Source organism: Leuresthes tenuis, unplaced genomic scaffold (genome assembly GCF_036924035.1).
Source record: "Leuresthes tenuis unplaced genomic scaffold, fLeuTen1.0.hap1 SCAF_20, whole genome shotgun sequence".
In the NCBI taxonomy this organism is placed as follows: Eukaryota; Metazoa; Chordata; class Actinopteri; order Atheriniformes; family Atherinopsidae; genus Leuresthes; species Leuresthes tenuis.
The window spans coordinates 11,150,326-11,175,882 of NW_027325374.1; the positions used below are offsets into that span (position 1 = coordinate 11,150,326).

The 25,557-nt window shown below is 40.1% G+C and overlaps 1 protein-coding gene across 1 annotated transcript; it reads left to right on the forward strand.

Annotated features, from left to right (window-relative positions):
* The first annotated feature begins 1,152 nt into the window (after positions 1-1,152).
* On the forward strand, positions 1,153-12,945 carry med1 (mediator complex subunit 1). The gene is made up of 16 exons (XM_072372818.1): positions 1,153-1,301; positions 2,607-2,713; positions 3,805-3,883; positions 4,144-4,198; positions 4,325-4,457; positions 4,607-4,635; positions 4,774-4,845; positions 5,149-5,223; positions 5,593-5,756; positions 5,890-6,001; positions 6,171-6,295; positions 6,403-6,530; positions 6,760-6,961; positions 7,091-7,186; positions 8,204-8,309; positions 8,395-12,945. The coding sequence occupies exons 1-16, from the start codon at positions 1,181-1,183 to the stop codon at positions 12,263-12,265; spliced, it is 5,475 nt and encodes a 1,824-aa protein (XP_072228919.1). The 5' UTR covers positions 1,153-1,180; the 3' UTR covers positions 12,266-12,945.
* The last annotated feature ends 12,612 nt before the right edge of the window (positions 12,946-25,557 follow it).

The window sequence follows — 25,557 nt, forward strand, 5'->3', positions numbered from 1 at the left end:
AGGGAGGGTTTAGCTACTGTGCCAGCTTCACTCCCTGTGCCATGCCATCCCTCGGCACAGAGGGGGGTCCCACTTGGCATGGCAAGGTGAACTAGCCTCTGATTGATGGGCATGGATTCAGCCCGCTACTGTGCTCCCCAAGGCTCGTGCCTCCTTTTCCTTTCTCCCACTGCTGTCTTGGCAGCAGTGCCCAAATCCTCCTCCATGCCAGGCAGCCAGCTAAAGCTCCTGGTGGGCACATCAATTACATTGCGGCACCTCCCCTCTTTTCTCATGTATATCTGTGGGCCTGTCTACTGTCTCAAACAATGCCAATCTGGTCCCTCTCCATCTCCACTGCTGTCTAAAGCTATCTCATGTGTGTGTTGTTTTATATTCATGTTCAGAAAATATCTTTGCATATGCACAAATGCACATGTATTCATGCACACACTCCTTGCTCCCTCTCATAGGCAGGTCATAATGGCTGGTGGGAAAATCCTCCCAAGAGAGCACTCATTGCCACTGGCTCAGCTGTACAATAGGCTCAGGTGTGTGTATGCAGTATGTTCTTGTGTGTGCACAAAGCATGTCTGCTGTAGCTATTTACATTTTTATCAAAATCTACAGCCTAATTATCCCACTGCTTATGTGTCAATTTTACAAACGGGCATACAAAAGTAAAAACTGTAAGAAATAAGATAATCATCATGGTAGGGCATTGTTCTATTTTCAAAGTCATTAACAATGATGATTTCAATTATTTCAATCTTCCTTTGGATTTTGGCGGTTTGTTACTCTTGGCAAAACATGAATCATTTACTTGCAGTAGTACGCCATCTGGAGTATTCATCAAGCCACTGTCTTTAACATCAAGCAGATAATGAAAGCTTTGTTTTCTGTCAACGTTATCATTAAAGTATTGTTTCTCATTATACTGTGTCAAGAAAGAAATTAAATTATTTGTAAAACGTACAGTCTGGCAAAACACAGATTCATTTAAAAAAATTTTTTTAAGTTTTCTGTCTAGATAAGCTACATCGCTGAAATGCTAAAAAAAAACCACATGTGCACGTAAAATGTGATGGAAACTCATGTCCGTCAAACACTTCAAACACACGTCAAAGCACCAGAGTATGTATAGTACGGAAGCCGGAGTGGGAGTGCGGGGAATCCGAAGCGGGGAGCGGACCGGGGGACAATGGCGACCGGGCCTGGTGTTACTCTGCAGAGCGGCAGCCCTGCCAGAGAATTTTCTGTTACGGTTCAGCAAGTAGGAAATCAAACTCTCGAAAATCGGGGGAAAACTGAAGACGTTACAGGTGCGTCCGATGCGTTACTTTAGTTTGTTTAAAATTTTTTGACATATTACAGATATCCGACATGCTGGGTATGGCGACTGAGGCTAACAAATGGCTAACAGTTAAGTTAGCCGTCTGTGTAACACTGTTGACCGCTTTTGGATAAGTTTTCAACGTATTGTTGAATTTACTTCTCTAAGAAAAATAAAAACGTAATACCCTGCGAATCGCCAAAATATCGTATTTCAGATGGTGTTGTTTTTTTGGTAAGGTAGCAGCTGTGTGAGCTAATGGCTAAAGTAAACAACTTGCTAACCTAAACTTTGTACAAAACACCAACGCTGCTGAGAAGTAGCACAACACAAAGGTTATTAAAAGAAAATATCGGCACCACACTAGGCCGTTTAAGTCATTTATGGTGCCGGGACATCTACCTAATACAAAGAACAAACTATAACACTGTAATAGCTCAGTATGACATTGATGTGGCGTTGGCTTTCGCTGACAGTAGGATGTCGGGCATATTAATAGTTTTTTTTTAGGAACCTAAAGTAAGTTGAATGGAGATATTGTCTATCCATACCACAGATAATACAGCAGGGGAAACCTCGGTTAATTTGTTTTGGTTTCACCTTTCTACAAAACAAATGTTCATGATTGATCTTATATACCTTTTATTAGGTCTTTAATTTGAATTATTCATGTATGTTTTTGTTAGAATGAACCAACTGGAAAGGCATTTTTTGAGCTCGTTATTTACATCAGGATACACATTTAGGCACAGCTTCATTAGGGATGCAGTACAATACACCTGTCTTAAAGCAAATCTTTCTGTCATGAAAGTCTTAATAATCAGCTTTCGTGGAAACACATTTATAGAGGTGCTGATTACTTGAGATGAATCTTTTTGGGAATATGTTTTATAGTGTAATAAAGTCCACATAACTGCTTCTGATGTTAAAAGTGCCAACATCTAATATCAATCTGGGTAGCCACAATAAACTGAATGTAAATACACCAGTCAGGACATGAAATTTAGCTCCTCAAAGTGCAGCCTCTGAAATGTTGTGTTTACACCAACAACATCTTTTACTTGTGTATTACTTTTGTTGCAGTCTCTTCAGTGGAGATGAATCACAGTCCATTGGGGGATCATCATTTTAGTATTTAGGGCTTGCCTTATGCTGAAATTCAGAGTGAAAGGAAAACGTGATGTTTTTAAACTAAGAAGAAAAGAAATACAGGGAATGTATGAGTACATTTTGTTGATTAACTGTTGTAATTTGTGTATTTTATTTATTGATAATTTTCCTGGGTTTTTTTTAGAAGCAGAGAAGCAAAGTCGCATGGCTGCTCTGCTGGAGAGGCTTCATGCCAAACACAGTGCTTCCCGACCATGGCAGGAGACCAGCAAAGTTGTGCGACAAGCCATGGTGAGAAAGAGACGTCTTTTTGTAAATGAGCTGTGTAAAGTTACAAATCAGCACCTAAAATTTGAGACGGTTTTGAAAAGTGAAAATTGCCCCAAGGTTTTAATCCAGTAGACATGAGCCTGGTGACTCCCTTAGTCTTACTCTAACATACCAATCACAGTTCTTACGTCTTTGTTAAACCTGAAGTGACAAAACAAAATTCAGATGGGCTGAACTGGCCATCCCTGTTGTTGATACACTGTCAAACATCAAATGGTATTCTTTTATCAGGACTGGTCAATAATGGCGACCTGTCCAGGGTGTACCCTTCCTCTCGCCCAATGACGGCTGGGATAAGCTCCAGCCCCCCCGACCCTGAATTGGAATAAGCGGGTATAGAAAATTAATGAATGGATATCTTGGTTTGCTTTTGGAATAATTTCACATAGCTAGATAAACCAGAAATCCACGAGACAACAGTTCAGAGAACTTTTCCCTACTTTATACTGAAAAGGTGGTGACACTTTTTATGCTGGAAAGTGCACTGGTTTTACGATTTGTACAGCGCCTGTATGGATAGCAAGCTTTCACTTTTGAAACTTTGTTAGTATGGAGTTATAGGCTCCTCCTAGTGGTATGACTGTGATACAGCGAATCAACCACAAATCTTTATGACTGAGAAGCAGAGTCAAATCAGGACTGGCCTGACCAATTTAAAATTTCACCAAGCAAATTAATACACTTAGAAATTTGCTATAGTACCACAGCGGTGCCGTAACTTCATCTGTGCACTTTGCGCTTCCTCATCAGGTCACAACACAGACTGACATCTCAGATACCAATGTGCTCGGTGCGGAGTTTGTGTCCATTAAGCACACAAATGTACAGACAGGTTTTTGCTTTAATACCTTAGCTGTAGTGGGGACATTTATTTACCTTTTTATTTGCCCTTTCTCACTGACGGGTCTGACATTTAAATGTCGGACCAACTGTGCTGACGAGGCTGTTGAAAAATAAACCTAAACATCAGATTTTGTTGATGAAGCACTTTTTTTTCCCTCGACTGTCTTGTTTACTTCTTCTTTTTCTTTATTTCTCACATTGTGTTCCAGGACAAACGTGGTGTGATGAATGCTGCGGGTCACCAGCTCCTACTCAACTGTTTGGAGACCTTGCAGAGAGCGCTGAAAGGTAACGATACTGACCCACAGTATAGACACACAAGGGAGGATAGGAACATTTCGGGTTAAAAAGAAATGCACCTTTTTGTTTTATTTAATAGGGGAACTTTGGCCTCATTGGCACTCAATTCAACTGCTAATATACAATATTGAAAATCTGTTTGCCACGCCAGCATTCATTGACCACATGGGTCCTTTTTGTCATTTGCTCTGTTAGACATTTATAACACAGTCCTACTGTAAATTTGTCTCTTTATCTTTTCCTTTTAGTCTCCTCTCTCCCCTCCATGACAGATCGTCTAGAGTCCATTGCTCGACAACACATGTGAGTATCATACCCTCTGCTCCCAACTGTTACTGATGCAGAAGGTGCAACTCTACAAGAAGAAAAACAACGTGTTCCACGTGATGATACTATGTCTCCTCTCTTTGTTTTGTCTCGTCTGTGCAGGTTGGGCTCTCACCTCAGCCCATCAGCGACAGAGTGTTACATCACATCAGATATGTTTTACGTTGAGGTGCAGCTGGACACCAGTGGCCAGTTGGTGGATGTCAAAGTGGCTCATCAGGGAGAAAACCCCACGGTTTGTATATTTCCATTTTTGCTTCAATAAACTAGTTATTATGAAGATTTTTTCTACTTTACAGTTTAAGAATGCAAACATTTTGTTTCTTCTTAAAGTTGATTCTTTTGATTGATTTCCGTTCATTTGTCTTGATTTGGTGCTTACAGAGTTGTCCTGAGCTAATTCAGCATCTTAGGTGAGTAGAAACCACAAAATAACCTTCACATTTAAACACCAACATTGATGCAGGGTTTGCCACTTCTGTTTTGGGAACAATGTGCATGTCTGTAAGAAATACTCTGATATGACAGCTGTGTTATTTTCTCTTCACAAGGGAAAAGAACTTTGAGGAATTTTCAAAACATCTCAAGGGACTGGTTGATTTATACAAGCTTCCAGGGGATAAGTAAGTCGACTTGTGGCCTATAAGGTTGTGTGTGTGAAGCTGAAAATGTTGCGATGTATTTTTAATTTTAAAAAGAACATGAAAGATAATTTCTCTCAATAAGTTTTGTGTTCTGAACCCAAACAGTCTGTTCTAGATGTAGTCTGAATGAAACATGATTGAAAGTACTGTTTACTGCATGAAATAGGATGTCGAAGGATTAGACGTGAACCCTAGATAAAACAAAGCCATATTACTTTAAGTGTATCATTTCTGTTGAAAGCATATTTTAACTATTCACTTCGAATACTTCCTGTGTTTCAGTAAACTGAAAACAAAGATGTATATAGCACTGCAGTCTCTGGAGCTTGATCTCACCAAGATGATGCACATGTTTAGGTAAGTTAGAGGAAAGGTATTGTATTTGTGGGTCTATCTTTGGGTGTATCATCTTTGTAATATCATGCTATGTGGTAATGCAGCCTTTAGTTATTTCCATTAGATTTTGTAAATGATCGTGACCTGAAAGTTCTTATCGCGTGGAACACTATAATACTATGTCACTTTGCTCGGTATGTTTATGAAGTAGATCTGTTAAGAATATTAAATGTGGCACAATTGCTGATTTGAACATTTGTAATATAAAAGGATGTTTACTTGAGTGAATAATCAGATGAATTCAGTTCAGTAGTTATATTAATTGATAATAAGCCGTATGTGGTCATCTGTTTTTGTAATGCAGTTATTTTTCTTTTGTATGTCTTCCAGGTTAGCAACCAATGCTAATACAGTAGAAACTATTCTTCATGGCAGCGTGGGCTTGCTGACAGCCAGAAGTGGGGGCCATTTAGTTACTCTTCAGTGCTACGTGTCCCCTTATGACATATTTGAAGAAGGAACAGGCACACATGTCAACCTAACCGACAACAATGGCAAGTGCTTGAGGAACATCAAGTGTTAATTTGAAGAATGATCCACCAGCCGTTAGCCATAGGATTTGTTGACGGATTGTAATTCCCCTGTGGGACTTGTAATTTATCTCTGTATATGGACACTTTGTTGCAGTTCCACGTTCTCTGGGTGTCAGTGTATCTGTGACAATCGAGGGAACCTCCGCAGTCTACAAGCTCCCAATTGCTCCACTCATCACCGGGTCTCACCCGGTTGACAACAAGGGGTAAGAGGATGTACCATAGTCATAGTACTTGGAAATAATAGTAAAGATGAATAATCGCACTGCGTCTTGTCATGACAAGACAAGGCAATAATGTCGGTGGTGTTTTACCATCCCAATTAGGTCAAGTAGAGAACAGCTGAAACTTTATTTTTGTTTTACTGCATTTTAGCACACCTTCCTTTTCCACTGTGACCAACTCCAATTGTGTGGACCTGCCAGCTTGTTTTTTCCTCAAGATGAATCGCCCCATGCCTTTCTCCCTCTCCTTCATTCAGAGACTGCAAAATGCTACTTGTGAGTAAATGACTAAATGGATGCTGGAATCAGTTGTCATTGATACATTCTGAAAGGGTTTATGTTTTACGAAACTGGACTTAAACCTTTCCATTTTCTTTCCTCAGCGATCCCAGTGTTTGAGACTTTGCCCAGCCTCTCGTCTCTCTACCAGTTGATAGTTCAGAGCCAGCTGCAACTCCTGGAGGAGGGCGGCTCTCTGCCCGCACCCTGGCACAACATGCACTTCTACTCTGTGAGCTGACACAAATGTTTTGTAAAACTCTTATTTATTTTCTGTTAGCATCTCCGCCATGTCGTTTATTCTTGGGCCTCTTAACTTTTCATTACTAAGTTATTGTGTTCTCTCTTTTCTTTGTTTTAATAAGAAAAAAAATATGTAAATGTACATACATATTTCTTTCACAGAAAACACACCCAATACAAGGATATTTTAGAAACCTGTGCCTTTTAATCTTTGACAGATATTGCCTGATCAGCAGCACTGTTACTTCCTGAATGGAGACGCTCCGGTGCAAGATGGTAATTCTCTTCAAGGAGCAATGGTGTCCAAAATCCCCTTCCGCCACCCTGCACAAGTGACGCTCTTGTTGGATATCATTCGCCACCAGGCAGCCTATAACACTTTGATAGGCAGCTGCGTCAAACAAACTTCCGTCAAAGAAGGTACACATGTCAAGTCTTATTTCCTGTATATGGGCAATCAACAGCTTGTGGGGTTTTTTTTTTTTTTGCATGTGTGATGCAATAAATTACATTTGACGGGTGTATCATCTTTGTTTTTGTTTTATGCAGACAGTGCAGGACTTCTGCAGTTTGAAGTTTGCCCTCTCACTGACTCAAGTTTCGGCGTTTCTTTCCAGCATCCTGTCAATGAATCATTAGTTTGTGGTGAGCTCTCACTTTTGCAATATATTATATTTGTATTACAGTTTTTGATGGTGTAGAGTTCTTTAAATTACTGCAATACATTTCTAACAAACTGTATTTAGGTAGTGATTTGCAAAAAATCGACATGCTATTTAAATGTCAGCATTTTCCTTTATTCATGTAATACTGCCCCTTGCTGGTTAGGTGAAAATATAGAGGCACAAAAGCCAATTACTTATTTTCTTTAAAGAAGTTATATTGAATTAATTACTATAGCCACTTTATTCTCAAAGTTATTCCCACAACTAGAGGTCCAATTGAATCTTGTTGAAAATTGAGGATGTTGGCAGCTGGTTCTCTGTTGGATTATGTAGCACTGAGCTCCGTAGCGCAGTCTGTGACACCTCCATTCTTCAGTGCATATGGAAAATATCTGTACCTTTTAGTGTCAAAATGTAAAAAGTTCTTGTCACAAAGTTAAGACCAACATTATCAAGCTGGTGTCTCCCATTGCCACGTCAGTAAGAGGGAATTTTTGTGCTTATTCTGATGTCATAGCAAGGAGTGATTGCGCACAATCTGAAATTGACACTAAAAAAAACAGTTTTTTTCCAATCCTTACATAAATGTTACAGTCAGCGTAATGGAATATCTTCACCCTGCAAAACAATGCTCGTTTGCACCACTTGTCAAAAGCAACAGGCACAAATGTATAGAAAAATCTGCAGTTATCAAAATATCTGTGTTTGTGTGTCAATGGCCTGAAGCAACTCTGATTGACACAGCAGACAGTGATGCTGTCAAAGCCAGTTTCCCTTCGAGGCCTCCATATACTCAATGCTGACTAAAACAAACTTTCGTTTTGGCATTTATTTAACTCAAGTTATTGATTGCAATTAGTTCTGCAGAAAAGGTTTAAATCAATGCTGTCTATGGATGGTTTATGTATAGATCTAATTAGTTAATGTTATTACACTATCAAGAAAGTCTTTTGCTTGATCCAAAATCCTCTTTTTATCTGACCTCTATTTTTTCTAGTGGTGATGGAAGTAATTGACTCCAGGCAGGTGGCCTGTAAGCTATACAAGGGACTGTCAGATGCTCTGATCTGCACTGATGAATTCATAACCAAAGTGGTCCAGAGGTGAGATTGTTTCCTTCTAAATTGATGAATGTGAACAATTTTGTTTTAAGTGAAGTTTATGGTAACTGCTTCCTAACCCTTGTAGATGCATGTCCATTCCTGTAACCATGCGAGCCATTCGGAGGAAAGCAGAGACCATTCAGGCAGACACTCCAGCTCTTTCCTTAATTGCACAGACAGTGGAGACCATGGTGAAGAATAACTTGCCACCCTCTGGGAGTCCCACCTACAACATGGCAACGGGAGATGGAACTAATCCCATGGGACTACCTGGGCTCACAGGGAGCAGCACACCTACTGGAGGTGGACCCCCTGGAGGACCTAACTTTTCAGGTCCAATCTCTTCACTGTTTGAAATGTCTCGTACAGGGAGGCCACCCCAAGGAGAATGCCTGCCCGCAGGAGGAGTGGCAGGACAGCAACAGTTGCAGCAACAACAGCAAGCTCAAGGCCACTCAGATGACTACAGTAAAGTCACCCAGAATCCCATACTGACAAGTCTGCTACAGATTACTGGAAGTGTGGGTTCTAGTCCCAGTTCCCAGAATGCCCCTCCACCGCACCAAACTCCACCCCCACAGTCCTCCCCTGCCAGCAACACAAAGAATCATCCTATGTTAATGAACTTGTTGAAAGACAACCCCACACAGGATTTTGCCGCACTGTATGGTTCCAGTCCATTAGAAAGACAGAATTCTTCATCTGGTTCCCCACGGACAGATGGCATGGGTGGAGCCTGCCCTGGAGGTAACGCAAAGGGAAAGAAGAAGCGATCCCGGGGGACTGAAAAGGGTGGAGTGTTGCCTGGAGCAAATGCAGGTACTGGAGCTGGTGGTTTGGGGATGAAACCACAACAGGCATCCTCCATGCCACCGCACCACCAGCATCATTCAGTTACTCATGAAGATGATTTCCACCGGGAGCTCCTCTCTATGGATGTGGACGCGTCTCAAAATTCTATCTTTGATGTTAACCTAACTGGTGATGGCCTCGACACACCCCATAGCATCACTCCTGCACCTAGCCAATGTGGAACACCCCCTCCTGGCACCAGCATGCCTTATTCACAGTCTCATGTCCAGTCTCAGCAACAACAACAACCGCCGGGTACTGTACCACCCCGTATGGTCCGTCTTTCTAGCTCTGATAGCATTGGACCCGATATCACAGAAATCTTACAAGATTTACCCGAGCAAACTGGCAAAGGCAGCAGTGGGGGCCATGGGCAGCACCCGATGGGTAGTGGCGGAGAGGATGGAGGGCCCCTAGGTACTCCCATCCGTGACTCATCCAGCTCTGGTCAGGGTAGTGCAGTGTTTGACTCTGCAGACATTTTCAATACCAACAGTAATGAAATACCCTTTACAGATGCAGCTGACCTCATTGCTGAGGCAGCTGCAACTGCTGCCACTCCCAACAGTGACACCTCCTCCACAAACTTCTTTCCTGATGCATCTGACTTTAACCCTGACCTGCTGGCCTCAGGCCACGGTTTTTCCCAAAGCTATTTTGATGACAGCTCTCCAAGTGCTGATGGAGACTTAGACCTGGTTAAGGGATTTGGGGGAAGTAGCCAGCAAAATACTCCATCAGGAACTCCACAGAATCCCACTTCACATGGACAGAGCACCCCAGAGCCGTCACTGAAGGACCCTTTTGATATAGGGATGGTTTTTGGAGGTGGGGGTAAACCAATTCTGGGGCAAGCTCCTGATCTAGGAGACAGTCATGGTGGAGGGTCCCAGAGCCCCCTCATGATGGGGCTTGGCACTGCATGTGCTGACTTTAAAAGTGCAGAACCCAAAGTCAAACAACAACAGGGTCTCATGAGACCAAAGGATGAGAATGGGGGCAGTGGAGGAAGCAGTTCTGGGATGGGAATGGGGAGCAGCTCATCAGAGGGGAAACAGGTTAAACGAAGCAGAACCCCATCCAGTGAGGGAAAGTCAAAAGATAAACCTCCCAAACGTAAAAAGATGGATCCTGATGGCAAGTCCCCTTCTCACAGTTCTGGAGGGCGACCTTATACGCCTCCCAGTGGTGGTTCAGGCTCTGGAGGAAGCATAAGTGGAGGAGGCTCCAAATCCCCTGGTAGTTCTGGACGCTCGCAAACTCCTCCCGGAGGTGCCACCCCTCCAATTCCCAAAATTACTATTCAGATCCCAAAAGGGACCATAACTGGAGGGAAAACGTCATCCCATAGTGGATACACCTCCAGCAGCTCAGCCACAAGCAGCACAGGAGGTTCAGGTGGAATCAGCAGCAGCAAAAGCCACCATTCACACTCATCTTCTTCTGGGAAGATGAAGTCCAAAGAAGGCTCCATGACACAAGGCAACAACTCCAAGTCAGCTGGTGCGGGAGGTGGAGGTGGCCCACCCCAGTCAAAAGGCTCCTCTCAAGGAATGGGTGTTGGTAAGCCAGGGTCCTCTCCAATAACTAAACATGGGTTGTCTGGACCTGGAGGTACTGGAGGTGGAATTGGGAGTGGAAATAAAATTAAGCCTCAGGGGGGCAAACCTCCAGGATCACTTATGAATCCCAACATAAAACCTAACATTTCCCCTTCTCATTCTCGCTCCAGTAGTTCTGGTGACAAACTGTCCTCCCCACTAAAAATGCAGCAATCTCAGGTTCCTGGAACCCCTCCTTCTTCAAAGGCTAAATCTCCAATGGGCTCAGGAGGTGGTGGTTCTGGTGGATCCAAGTCTTCCTCTGGTGGCGGTATGAGCTCCCAAAAGCCAGTTGGTGGGAGCTCGTCCTCTGGTTCCACATCTTCCTCTTCATCCTCCAGCTCCTCCTCATCCTCTGGCTCTATGAGCTTTACAGGAGGTTCCCAGTCTCAGTATGGAAGTGGAGGAGGAAGTGGCGGAGGAGGAGGGGGAGGAGGAGGAAGTGGAAGTGGAGGGAATAGTGGAGGTGGTGGAAGTGGTGGAGGAAGTGGTGGGGGGGCTGGTCAGAACAATGCAAATAACCCAAATGCAAAAGGGAAGTCTCCCAGTAGAAACAAAAAGCCCTCTCTAACAGCAGTTATAGACAAACTCAAGAGTGTAGGTGGAGGAGGAGTTGGGGAAGATGGTTGTGAGATAGGGCCATCAGTAGGGGGAGCTGGTCCGGGATCTGCTCCCGGTGGTCCTGGAAATGTGCCCAGTGGACCTTCGAACATGGGTCCTTCCAAGCATACCTCATCCTCCCAAAGTGGGGAATACAAGCGTGAAAAGTCTGATAAAGAGGCAAAAGCAAAAGTGTCAGTTTCTGGGGGAAATAGTGGGGATAAAAAGATGATGGACTCAAAAACTGGAGGGGGAGGTGGAACCACGCTGGCCAAAATTATCATTAGCAAACCAGATGGTGGTTCACCAAGCATCAAGGCTAAAGTGACCCTGCAGAAAACTGGGGAAGGAACTAATGACTCTATGCGTCCACAAATTTCTAGCCTCAAAGCGTCTCCCCTCTTTAGTGGCTCTACTCCCAAGCATGACCGTTCTTCACCAAGTCACAGCCGCTCGCCAGGATACACCCCGCTCAACCACGACAGCGAGAGCGAATCAGGCAGCAGCTCAGTGGCAGAGAAGTCCCACCAGAACAGCCCCAGCTCAGATGACGACCAGTCCATGCGCCCCCTTCCTCCTCAGGACTACATGAGCTCCATCCCTCTCAGCTCAGGGGAGAAGCACAAGAAACACAAGAAGGAGAAGAAGAAGCAGAAAGAAAGAGAACGGGAGAGAGATAGAGACAGAGAACGGGACAGAGAAAAGGAGAAAAAGAAGTCCTCTATGTCCATGGGGCCATCCTCGCATCCAATAAAAGCGGACAGTTGGTCACGCTCTCCCATCACGGCTTCAGATTCATCGCTGTCCATGCTTGGCACCGATCGCCCGTCCCGATCCAGTCCAATTTATATGAGAAATGAGGATGATGACCTCATGGACTCTGCCCTCACTGGGAACATTTAACCTAGGCAAGAAAGTTTCTTTTATATTTTTGTTGTCACATTTTAACTTACAAAGTTAACTTCTATTTATTTAACTCAGCCACAAATAGGAACTGGATTTGATAATGTTGTGGCTCTGAGTAATCAATGACCCGACAAAGCTGTATTTTAATGTCATATTTTACTGTATGAGTATCATTTTACAATGTAATGATTGGATAGCCAGTTTTATAACCATGAATGCCACACATCCAAAGCCACCACAGAGTGATAGCTTCAATGCAGAAGTGGCTTAAAACAATATATTTTCTTTTTTCCTGGCATATCGCACCGCTTTTACTGTCAGTAGATGTTTGTCTATTTCTTTCCACATTTAATTCATCTTGCAAATTGCATATGCTATTAAAGACACACCAGATTGCCACATATATTGTATATTGTAGAAAATAAACATAAGTAAGATCTGATGTAAAATTATTGTAAAGCAAGAAGGGTACTGTGTCCATTTTCCTTGTTTTTAGATACATTAGGACATTTTTAGATTTTGTTACATTTTAAACTGTTAATGTGTAAATTAGTGTAGGGGAAGAGGATTGCAACAGATGATGATAATGGCAAAAAAAATAAACATGCTGTTTTTATTTTTAACTGTAGAATCCCTTGGAAGCTTGAAATAAACACTTCCGGAAATGTGTAATCATCCTTCTCTGTTAACAGACTTGATTACTCATACAAGTTGTTGTCAATCAAAACAGGCAAGAGAAGTGCGTGTTGGCTCTGCTGAAATGAATTATGTGTATATATGTGAACAGTACAGCGAATAGGTTTTCTCACCTCCTGTCATATTAGGTGTATTGCACGGGTAACACTAGATGGCAGCAGCAAATCAGATTGTTAAGTCACAGCGAATTTTCCTGGTGATTTGTAATGAGTTGCACATCCCCAAAGGTAATTCTTGAAGGTTAAATGGATTTTCCCATCTTTATTCGCAGTTATTAAGGAAGATGAATTATGGAATCACAATACAGCTACACAAGGTAGAAGAAATGAGAGGCAAATGGCCAAAAGGACACAAAACAAAGAGGATACTAACAGTGCAGTGAAATTAATTTGAACCGCTCGGCTGATCATATAAAGGACATCTGAGATCTGAGACCAGATGACAAAGACTTGTTTTTAGAAAAGTTCCTTAACCTCTAAAGCACTAATACAAATACCATTTCAAATGTGATCAGTCAGAAAGTCTGTCAGCACTTTCACTGTGAAAAAACATAAGCTCAGCTCTTTTAGTGGGTCTGTTTGAAAAATGAGCTTAATTATGTTTGCCTATTTAGAATTTTAGACTCATAGCTTAAAAGTAAATACCAAGGACATGATAGAAATTCATCTTTTTAGACTTTTTAGACATCTTGTCAGGGAACAGTGAGGAGCAGTTCTCACTAGCTTTTCTGTGGATGCATGTGTCTACATGTTGGAAACATTTCAGTCATTGTTTTTCCTTGTATTATGTGGATCCTTTTCAATGCTGAAGTGGCACAGTAATTCACAGGAACATAACCACATATACTAAGAGAAAAAAAAACATGGTGATTGCTGCTTCTTTTAGATGCACAGCAGCTTAGAAGTAGAGATAAAAGAGCGGCATTAAATGTAGCCAGCAAAATCAATAGCACAAACCCCTAAAAATACAATATTTTATTCTAAGACTCTGGTCTCAACATATGAGATCCATAAGGTTCCCAGTAAGTTGATCTCTTGACCCATCGCCTCACTTTTTCCTGACTGGGCTATTTTACTTCCCCGAGAAACCCAAAGCTAAAGTGCTTAGCTGACACAAACGGACAAAGTCCTTTTATGAATTAAGAAAAAAAAAGTTTCATTATGGATACACTTGGCCCAAAGAATTGTGGCTTTCAGCTCAAATGGCTCATCGAAGTGCACTTTCATATGCAGCAGCTTATTTATAGGACAGCTGTTGGCTTGCCAATCCTGTCAGGGTCCTATAAGCCCCAGCTGAAGGGCTCCCAGGGGAGATCGACACATGGTAATGTATTGGAACTAACGAACAATGAATTCTGAAAAGTGTCCTGTTCAATTAAGAACTATATTTACTTTGTGTATAAGAGGTTGTTTGAATGTCATCATTGTTGTAGCAGTTGTATTTCCTTTTACAAATAAGAATCACACATCATACTGTTTACAACAGTACAGTATGCTCCTTGACTTTTTTCTTGTAGCCAGGCTGTTGCAGAGCTTTCACCATGAAAAAACTTCTCATGCCCTCAAAATGGTTTGGGTATGACTATGAACTATGTGGAAATATGAACATGCCAATCCGGCCCCAACCACATCTCTGACTCCTGGCAGCAACAAGAACTCACTCAGTCAGTCAGTTTTGAAGTCGGAACTTTGTTAAAGCAGAAAAACATGTTATGGCCATGTTATCAAGGTAAAACAATATCATATTAGAGGAAGGGGGCTTTAATTGATAAACCAGACTGAACTCAGTGTTAGTTTTATGAAGAAACCTTGATAACTTCATTTGCAGTGTTCCAAATAGACTCATTGGTTAGCTGGGCGGTGCTAACTACTTTGAACAGAATTCGGAAGATGGAAACGTGCATTGTTTTTCAGCTTAATTTTCTGTAGCAGACATTTAAATGTCATCAACTGAGAGTCATTTCTAAAAGTGCAAGCCAGCCCAGGGAATTTGAATTGTCAAGCAGAGTTTCTCTTAATGTATAACTCTTTAAAATGACACATAGAAAGGACGTGACTTCAAAAATCGAAATTTAGAAGTGAGTCGGTTTTTCACATCAAGGTGAGGATTTTATCAGCCTCTTTCAGCCACACTTGATTGCCTCAATTAAACTGATAGTCCGAAGATTCCCTTGAGCCATAGAAGCCGCTTTGATTATCCAAAGATTATTACATGTGGATTTTAAATCTTTAGAGAAGAACAGAGGTGCTGCCCTTCAATCATCGTAATAATTTCTGCTAGATTAATACATTTGTTTAAATGTAAGATAAATCAAAGGAAGCCTGAACTGCAAACTCCTCTTCTTGTTTCTCCCTTCTTTATTCCTTATCAAGCTTTTCAAATTGCTGATCTAGTCTTTTCTACAGCACAGCTTATTTCTCCATTGTCGACCCTGCTGCTCCCATTTTCTCCCTTTACATTCAATATCACTCCCTGGATTATATCCACATTATTCCTCTTTTCTCATCCTTTCAGCCTTAACTTAGGCTTTCATCATTTCTCAAACACAAGCTTGATGTCAGCTGAAAGTCTGCGGTATTACTGAGCTGTTTCAGATATAGCTGGCGAGCAGCATGTGCTTTAAAAAGTGGCCAGAAAAACATTTTTCGATAATTAGTTTAAGAACACTCACCACTCATTTACCAGTGACGATAGCAGATCTGAAGTGTTTTCCTTTTTTTGTCTTTGGGTTTTTAACTTTGTGTTCGTGGACTCATTTGAACCTGAAAACTGAGCTCAGAAATGAGTGTGGTCTGACTGTCCTGTGTTCATTTTCACATCTAATTAATTTATAACTTCCCGTACAAGGTTCTGAATTTGGGTATATAGAAAATCAACATTTCTAGGTGTGTTCCATGAAGTTATTGAGATCATGGTAGAATATTAAACTTTTCAGGTTTAACATTAAGTACCAGCAGTTTGGTCACTGGCATTGTAGTGCCTTTGCTATCCACTAATTCAGTCTAGATTGTAAAATCCAAACAGCTATTAGATGGAGGGCCATAACATTTTGTAATTACATTCATGATTCCCCAGATCATGAATCCCAATGACCTTTCATCCAGTTTATGCTTAAAAGTGAAATGTGACCAATTTAAAGTCACTAAAGCACTAAAAAGAATAAATAAATAATAGTAGTAAATAAAATTTTATAAAGTCACTAAAGCATAAAATCTACACTTTTACTTTACATCACTAGGTCACAAAAATGTATAGTTCCTTTAAAATGTAATTGAGTTGTTTGTATTTCTCAGTAATCCAATTTTATTCAGTTAAATCAAATTCAAATAAATGCATTAAATACCAAAGAGAAACAATAGTTAAGTTAGTTAGGTTAATTACAATATATGTATATATATATATATATATATGGGAGGAAAAGGTGGTCAGCTCATCAGCAGTCTAGGCCTACAGCAGCAAAACTAAAGGGATAGCAAAAGGTCACCCAAGCTAACTCTATCTATGAACTTTGCCAAAGAGGAAAGTTTTAACCCTAATTCTAAAGAGAGAGAGGGTGTCTGCGTCCCAAACCTGTAGCGGCAGCTGGTTCCAATTGAAACTAAAACTAAAGGCTCTGCCTCCCATTCTACTTTTGAAAGCTCAAGTAGACCTGCAGTTTGAAAGTGAAACGGTAAAATATCAAAATATCAACCTGTGAGATCTTTAAGATATGATGTTAGCTTGGTCAATAAGAGCTTTATATGTGAGGAGGAGAATTTAATTATTTTCTTCAAATTCTGTTCTGGATTTAAAAGGGAGCCAATGAAGAGAGGCCAGAATTGGAGAAATATGATCTCTCAACTGCATTTTGGATCAGCTGATAGCTTTTTAGTGAATTTTTGTGAAAGCACAACAATAAAGAATTACAGCAGTCCAATTTTGACATAACAAATGTATGAACTAGTTTTTCAGCCTCACTCTGAGACAGGATGTTCCTAAATTTGGTAATATTATGAAAAGTGAAAGAAGGCGGTACTGGAAGTACTTTACTTTCATGATTAATTGACATAGTTAACCCAGGGAATATCACGTCAAACAACACTCAAGGGACTAACATGGTTTTGTGGTCTAATAGAGCTACTAGTTGCCACAGTCTGTGACCGATCATTCATGGAAGCAGAGTAAAATACGCTGGACACTCAAGTATTGTGTACCACTTAATGTATCAGCTCTCCTCCTCCCATGTGGAGCTCCAGTTCTGCCCCAAAGGTTTAAAATAACTCCTTGTCTATCTTCTTGTGCTAAAGACGTAAAATTGCAAATCAGCCATGTGAGCTGGAGTCACACTCCTCCGTTGCACGTTTTTCACAATGTGACCACTTTTGTCAGTAACTTAGATGTATTTTTGGGGGTACAGAAACAGACTGTGAGATGAGTTCAGCAAATTGCCACCTCCCTCCAGCACATAAGGAAGGACTGCAGTTCATGGCTTTCGATGAGCAGTATAGCCTGTAAAAAACCTCCTAGCTTTTGCTTTATAGTATCAGCAAGAGGAGGAGGGGGAAGTCATTTGCCAGTTACTTAAGCTTTATAGCTGCACGCAGTCTTCAGTGAGGGGGGGTGAAACGAAGAGGAAGTAAGAAAAAAGGCAAAGGAAGGATGGAGTAGAACAGAGTCAAGATTTATTTTCAGCCTTGGAGAGCTGCATTCTTAACGAAGGATATTATTATAGCATGGGAGCCATAGACAGATTCCAGCTTATACTCTGAGGAGTGTAGCAGCAGTTGACAGTATGTCTGCAATGGAACATTTAGTCAGTCATGAAGGTTGGTATCTGAGCAAAAACTTTGTTTCACATGCAGTATAACTTTGCCAATCATTTCTATCTTTGCTTGTGTGGACATGCAGATTGGGATCACAGAATAAAGATGTTTTCTGAGAGGAAAAAGCAACCATGTCTGAATCCCAGATCCAGACAGAAAATTGGGCTGAGTCTACGTTTCAGACTTTTCAAGTTGCTGCAAGTAAAACATGAACAATGTTTACTGATTTGTTGATGCTTCTGTAAATTCATCAGCAACTGGCAATTTTGCCTTTATTGAATTGAAAAATTCCAGTTTGAAAGGAAAAAGGACGAAAAGCACAAGACGTCTCTCGATGACCTCACAGGTTCTCTGTGAACAGTTTCTGCTGGTGTGGCTTTGCAGGTTTGTGTAAAAATGCTGTGCTGAGGAAAGTTTCCCCAACTCTGTGAGGCTTTGTTATACTGAGGCAAACTGAAGCGAGTGGCAATAAAAAAGTGTGATGCTTATGAAACATCAGCAAAACTGAGGGAAGTGAAGGTGCGCCTCACATGTGGTGTGGAAGCACCAAGTATTTTACTGTGGTTTACATCTGATTATTTTTTTACAATAAAATCACAGCAAGAATTGTTCAAAATAGAAAATGTAGCCTGGAAATGAATGGTCAGATGCTTCCCTGGTAATGTTGTGGTATCATTATGTAAAATATTGCATAATATTCAGCACCAAGGAGAGTTCCACACCACATTTTCCTGCAGCATGTTGGATGATTCCTAACTTTTTTTTCTTCCTGAAATAAAATGGGTTTTAAGCATGCTTGTTGTCTTCTATACAGGCTTGTCTTTTGGAGCCGTATTGTCTTTCACGTGCAGGGCGCTTTTTCTGCATAGACAGAGCTACTAGGAAATCTATCTTTTGTTAGGTTTTGGGAAGTCAACCTCCTCAGGCTTCAAGGCCTAAAATACTGTTGCAGGTCAGGTCATAAGATACAGAACATGTTCTGGACGCTGAAGCAAGTATGTGTTTCACTCTGCTTCAAGCTAAATCAAATTAATCAAAATAAGTAACTGCAGGGCAGCAGTTTGAACTAAAAGGCTGGCATCTATGCAAGAGTGAGTCGCCAAGCACTAGCTCAGGTGTATTTGAGCTTAACAATATTCATGTTAGGCTATCTGTGGGACATATTATGAATATGTAGGAGTTTATTGTGCTGTAATCTCAATAGGGATGGAGGCAGTGAGTGTCAATGCCAACACCTTTTGGCATGTCTAACACAAACCCCAAAGTCACCCAAGCCAGCTGTCTTTCCCCTGTGCCCAGACCTCTCATTTCTCATTCTGCTCTGTCTCACAGAGTCACTGATGTAAATAACGCACCCTTTCCAATATTTCTCTGTGAGAATATGACTGTTTACTTTTTGTAAACACTTAAGGAGATTTTCTGTGTGTGCTCTGCTCCATTTCTTAGAGAGACTTACTGACTTCATATTACTCCGACAAGGATTTTAGTTAATCTATAACACTTGTATAATATATGAAAATTAAAATAAATTATTGGAATATATTGGTATAATTTATGTGGGCCTAATACATCTTCTGGTTAGAATATCATTACTTAAGCCATTTCAACCTATGCTACTATGATATTAACTGGAACTATATTTCTTTCCAAATCTCAATACAATTTAACATTTTCTTTTTTAAAATCTAATTTTGGGGCTTTGTGTTTAAACGTCACTGTGAGAGGGATATGATTTTTAATTTTAGTTTTAAAAGAAATCTTTTTATTCTTTTATCGCTTGTTATCTTCTTCTGATGATACTAAATGCCAAATCTATTGATTTATTCTTTACACTTTTGGATCTTGCTTGATCTCTCTTGATACCTAATGCTCCTCTGTAGGGATGAATAAAGTCCTTATCTTATCTGATCTGATCTGATCTGATCTGATCTGCTCTCATCTAATCTCATCTCATCTAATCTCATCTCATCTCATCTGATGAGAAAAACTGATGATGAAAAAACCCCACAAAAATGGAAGAATTTTAATATAAATCCTTCCACCAACAGCTGCTTTAAAATATCAGTTTTATTTACTCAAAATATTTACTCTAAATATGGAATTATATCCTTAAAAGGAAAGTGTTGAATACTCCCTTCCACCTTTGTAGTCACTGGAGAGTGCCATTTTCTGAGAATTGACAACAAAGTCACGTCCACTGAGAAAGGAATACAGTTACAATTTTGAACTGTGGCCTGTTGAAAAGAAGACTTATGAGTAACTCAGTTTTTGTATTTCAAATTCTTTCAAGTGTCCCTTATGATAAAGTCCAAGTCTGTTTGTTTTGACCTTACAGTTTTGTAGCAGTTGCAGACTGAATTTATGAAGATAGTATTTTAACTCTGAATTGGGCTCAGAGGTTAATCTTAATACGTTTACAATGTAACAATTCGTATTTTAAGACAGTAAAGATTATGTTTATTGACTGTAAGTAGGTCAGAGTCATTTTCACATAACCAGGTTATAGTCAGACAATTTAATTTGTTCTTGGTATTCAGTTCTAATGATTTAATTTGGTTGTAATTTGGTTAAAGCCTGGCCTGTGTTTGCTCCACCTGTCATTGTGTCTAAGTGCTTACTTTGACCTCACAATACAAGCACACATAGGACCTATTCTTTGATTTAAATCAAAATCTGTTATCTGAGTGGTGAATGTTCCTCTGGCGAGTTTTTACTGCAAAACAAGCAACATTCTTTGCGGTCTTTCACCAGCGCTGGCCTATAAATATTGTGTGTCGGACTGTTAGGAGTGATGTCTGATAACTTTTGATCTGTCTGTGAAAACAGACGCATTCTTTTGGTAATTGTTACTGTTTCAGCTGGTTGATTTTAACATCATCTCTTAAAGAATCTTTTCTAGAGTGTTATTTGGATAAATTCAGGATTTTTCAGATTAATCTTTTGTCCTTAATCTTTTGTCCTTTCGATACCTCATGTATCCCTTTTTTCCTCTATGTCCTCTTGCTTTTCACTTTTCCCTTTTTCTATTTTTCTGAAAACTTGAAAGCTTTGTTTGTGCAATTCTTGCCCTGCAACCACTTATAAATATCTCATAATTCACAGAGAACCTGCTGAAAATGTGTCAACAACTTAAAATAGGAACTCAGTTAGCTGTCACAGTGCACGTTTTCTTTTTCCTGTCATGAAAGCAGAAAAAAAACACATGGTCGTGGATAAGAAAAAGCATACATACAGTACATCCACCACACAAATACACAGCAAACACACACAGAAATAATTGGACGATGAATTCCACGTGTATCATGCTTGCTGTGAAAAAAAATCCTCAAAGTGTTAAATAAAAGACAGGGCTGTTGAATACATGAGCAAACGTCTGCTTGTTACATCATGAGAGAAATTTGTCTCCTATCAGGAACTGCTGGGTTAATGTTTGACCCAGATTCAATTGAGAACTGTAGATGTTCATCACATCAAAGAGTTTTAATTAAGCTTGCTCATTTAAAGAGAAAAGGATCTTTGAAATAACACCTTCTTTCTCTTGGTGGGCTCATAAACTGTAACTCCAAGGAGGGCTGAGGGGATTAAAGATTCTTTTTTTTACGTCCTCATGAGACAGCAGAAATATGCAGCTTGTCTCCTGTTTTCTAAGCCCCAGGCTATTCAGATTCTTTCTAATCTTGAAAAGCATGTTGCACTTGGCTGCTCACTCAGTGACTTGTACTTCAAGTTTTCTTTCTATGGAAATCAGTGTTTTGAAATTCTACACACGCTATGGTGACTGGTTCCCTCCTTTTATGTTAAAATGACAAGATCTCATCGAGATCTGTCCAAATTCCAGCTACATTTATAGCTCAAGTTTCGGCAGCCCTGAGTGATCCCAGGCCTTTTTGGCAAGCACGAGACTTGCCCTGAGCTTTGCACACAACTAAATAATGTGTATGTAATGTCATATCCTCATTGAACCAGCTGTTTTTTCACAGGCCAGTGGCCACTCTCCAAGAAATTGAAAATCAATTGTGATGGACAACTCAGGACTACAACAAAGTCGTTAACTGTCTGCCACATGTGGCCATTAATGAAAGTAATATCATTGTTAAATAACAAGACCCCATGCTTAATCTAATCGACCTAATCAGTATTGCATGTCCTATTGACTCTCATCACTTTTGTAATTGTCTCTCCATCTGGTCACAATTGGACAAATCTACAATCAACAATCGGAACCAATTGCTAAGAGTGAATAATTTAACTTTGATCCTCTTCATAAGATCATATACTTACTAATTCTTTAATTTTATTTTAGTAATTATTTTACTAAATATTTTATTTAAAAACCATAACACATAAACAGCAGTGACTCTCCTTTTTAAACAATGGTTGTGATTGGCCAGCCCTAGACCAAGCTGGGGAGGACATCTGTTTGAACAAGAAAGGGTGCATACACAAACTGTTTCAAGTGTATCAGAGAAGATGCATGAATATCAGAAAGTCCCAATGAAACAGCCTATTGAGTACTCCTTGCCTCCCCATAAATACCTGTTTTCTGTGAAAGAACCTGAGGGGTTGATTTCCCTCCAGAAAAGACCAGTCTGCTCTGATTGGTTAGCTCCAATGGCCTGATCAGATAACACCCTCTAATCTATAGCAGCTCTGTTGAAATTCACATTTTTTAATGAAGCATCTAATTGGGTGCAGAGCCATCAACATCTGGAAGTATTTTTTTTAAACTTTTTTCTCATTTAAGGCCACATACCAGTGTCTTGATGGTGGAGCTTGTTAAAACACATAAACAACAACAACAGATTAGCTAAAAATACAAAATTTCAATCTAATTTAAGAAACCAGTCACATATTCAACTCTTTAGTAATAACGAAATCAGCTCATCAGAAATGTATACTATTTGGTTTCTGTTATCAGCATCTTTTCCCTTCAACTAATCATTTATTAATAGCTTTCTTATATGTCATATACATTTTTTATGTATAGGAAGAAAGAAATTCAACTACTTTATTTATTAGTTTTTAGACCTGGAATGGCTCATGGAAAATATTTCAGTTCCAGATTTTGGAAATAAGCATGCCTCACTGTTATAATCTTTGTCTCAACAGCTCTTACATTTTCTATCATATCCCATTCGTGCCAGTATTTTTAGCTACCTCTACGGTACTCTTCAGAGAGTAACAACGTGTTTGAGATGACAAGGTCAGCATTTGACTAATGCATTCATTAGAACTTAATGTGACCCAGATGAATTTGTCTGTATTTTGTTTATTTCATTAGTCCTGCAGGGAAGATCCCCAGGCCTCAGTTAGATGTCTATAGACTTAATTTACCATCTCCTGCATATTCTTTTGAAGTTGAGGATTAGATGACGAAGAGATAAAATTAGCATCAGCAAGGCCATTTCACTGCATAATAATGTAATTATGGGATGTCTGGGAGAAGAACAAAGTTTCTGCAACCCAGAACATGTTCTGTCCTGTATCGAGAAATACTCTAAAATTATTTTTAGGCATATTTGAACACACATCATATGCTAGATAATGGCGGAAAGAATGATTTTATTTGCGGTTTCAAAGTTTGGATCTGGTTCAATGCAATCAATCTGTGATTAAATCTTCTACTGTTGGAGCTGTTGAGGAAGACTGGGACGGAATTGTAGCCAAGCACCATCACATGGGAACCTGTCAGACTATACAACCAAATCCCAAGCAGAGTCTAACCAAAGCACAAAAACAAAACTCTCTGGCCACCCTGTGCTGGGAAATAACTTACGTCAGCTGTCTCACCAGACTGCCTGCTGTTAGATGGCTTTCTCTACTGGAGATAGATGAGAAGCTAAGACGGCATAGATGACAAGTGAGAACGAGCAAACAAGAAAGAGTATGTCGAATGACAGATTTAGAAATGGGAGAGGAGAAGAAAAGTGGGTGGGTAGAGGTGGGAGGCAATAGAAAGAAGAGATTTATGCTAATTTGAAAGGATGGGAAGATTAAAAAGAGGCACATCAGGTCATGTGCCTTCCAGAGACGGGACCCTAATCCCCTTCACATGACTACTGCAGATCCACTTTACACAAATACAGAATAAACACTCCGAAAAATGCACATTACTATGTAGAAGATAATGTGCAGTTAATCGAGCAATGCATATTTTAGATGGCAGCTATAGAAACATAGTAAGACACCTGAAGCTGCAGCCAAAATGACAAAGGGGACGTGGATAAGATAAAGTATGACCTACTTTAATTTTTGTTTTTGAATCTTTCTGTAACAGGGGCAAATAAAGGCTGTACTGCATGTGCATTTTCTTCTGTGTTTCAGGAACCTTCACAGGCACTAATCATGTTACCACTAAGTGAGTCCAGTTTCACATACAAAATGAAGCTACTTTCTGCTGTTCAAAGAGAATTAGATGTAAGATGTTCTTTAAATTTGAGTTGTTTTAGTGTGTTTATACAGGAGCAAGAGTGAGTGGATGGAAGGTAGTGAATCACAAGTAGAGCGAAAAAAAAGCCCCCTCCCAAGTACTTAATAAAAGATGATGCTGCAAAATGGATGCCAGCAAGAGCTCTGGAGACCAAAAGATATTCATCATTCAACAGTCAGCGTAATTATCATTAAAAATCCCAAGATTGTGCAAGAAAATTACAGATGTGGACACTTTACACCACTCACAAAACAAATTCAGATCCCTCAAAGCTTGAGAACCTTATTTTTCCTCTCCTGCTTACCTTTAATTCCCCATTTCAATCAACAATAGATGTGAAACTTTCAGGGATAATTCACATGATCACGTGGGCATCCAGCTCTAATACAGTCACAGCTAAAATATGAAGCCTTGTGCAGTTTGTACTAAACTGATGGCATTTGCATCCAGTAAGAAACAACAGTGAGTACAGATTAACTCTGAGTTACGTAAACAAAAATTGACTGCCGTCCTCTGTGAGCTTGTTAAGCACAAGGAAACAGTTGTTTACAGTGTATGGATTTATCATTACAGAATATATAAATATGGTCATACATCACTCTGTTCAATTTTAGAGGTGCGTGCCAAACTCACAGCCAGACTAAGAAACCCTTTAGAGTTCTTTTCAGCATTTTTATGTATTTATGATAAAACAATACAGTCTTCATTTATATAATTGCCTTCCTCATCAGAGCAGGATATTGGATTTTTTTTGGTTGTTTTCAGAGTACCAGTATTTGTTTGCTTGTTTTGCCAGTCTTCATCGTACATTTTTTAAATTTGAAAATAGTTGAATTCTCACATCTTCACATGTCTGCTTGCACAGGAGGCAGAAATAATTAGTACTTAGTGCCATGGCTTTGTTCTGAGCTATTTCTATTTTTAACCCAATGTGATGGAATACACTACACACTACACACAGGCTGTTAAAGCAACAAACACAACAAACTTTGCTTCATAAAACAAATTCTGTCTTAGAAATAAATGAAAGTGGGTGAGTATGAAACCAGGCAGAGGGCTGACAATTAGTGAGACACTCACTGAGGCAGGCAGGCGAGAGGAGCTGTCCCTGGTGCTGAATCAGCCACCCATGCTTGACTGTGGCCGCTCTCTGTGGACTGTCTGGTCACATACATACTGAATGCGAGCAACGTTCCACCTATACATCCATTTTCTTCTGTATGCATTTTACTTCAAACAAGGAGGTTTAAAGAAACTATTAGAGGTGCTTACTATTTGTTTTGAGCATTTACTACCATGCACCCATTCACACAATTCATTCCTATATTATATCATTGACCAATGGAGTTCAAACTTTACTC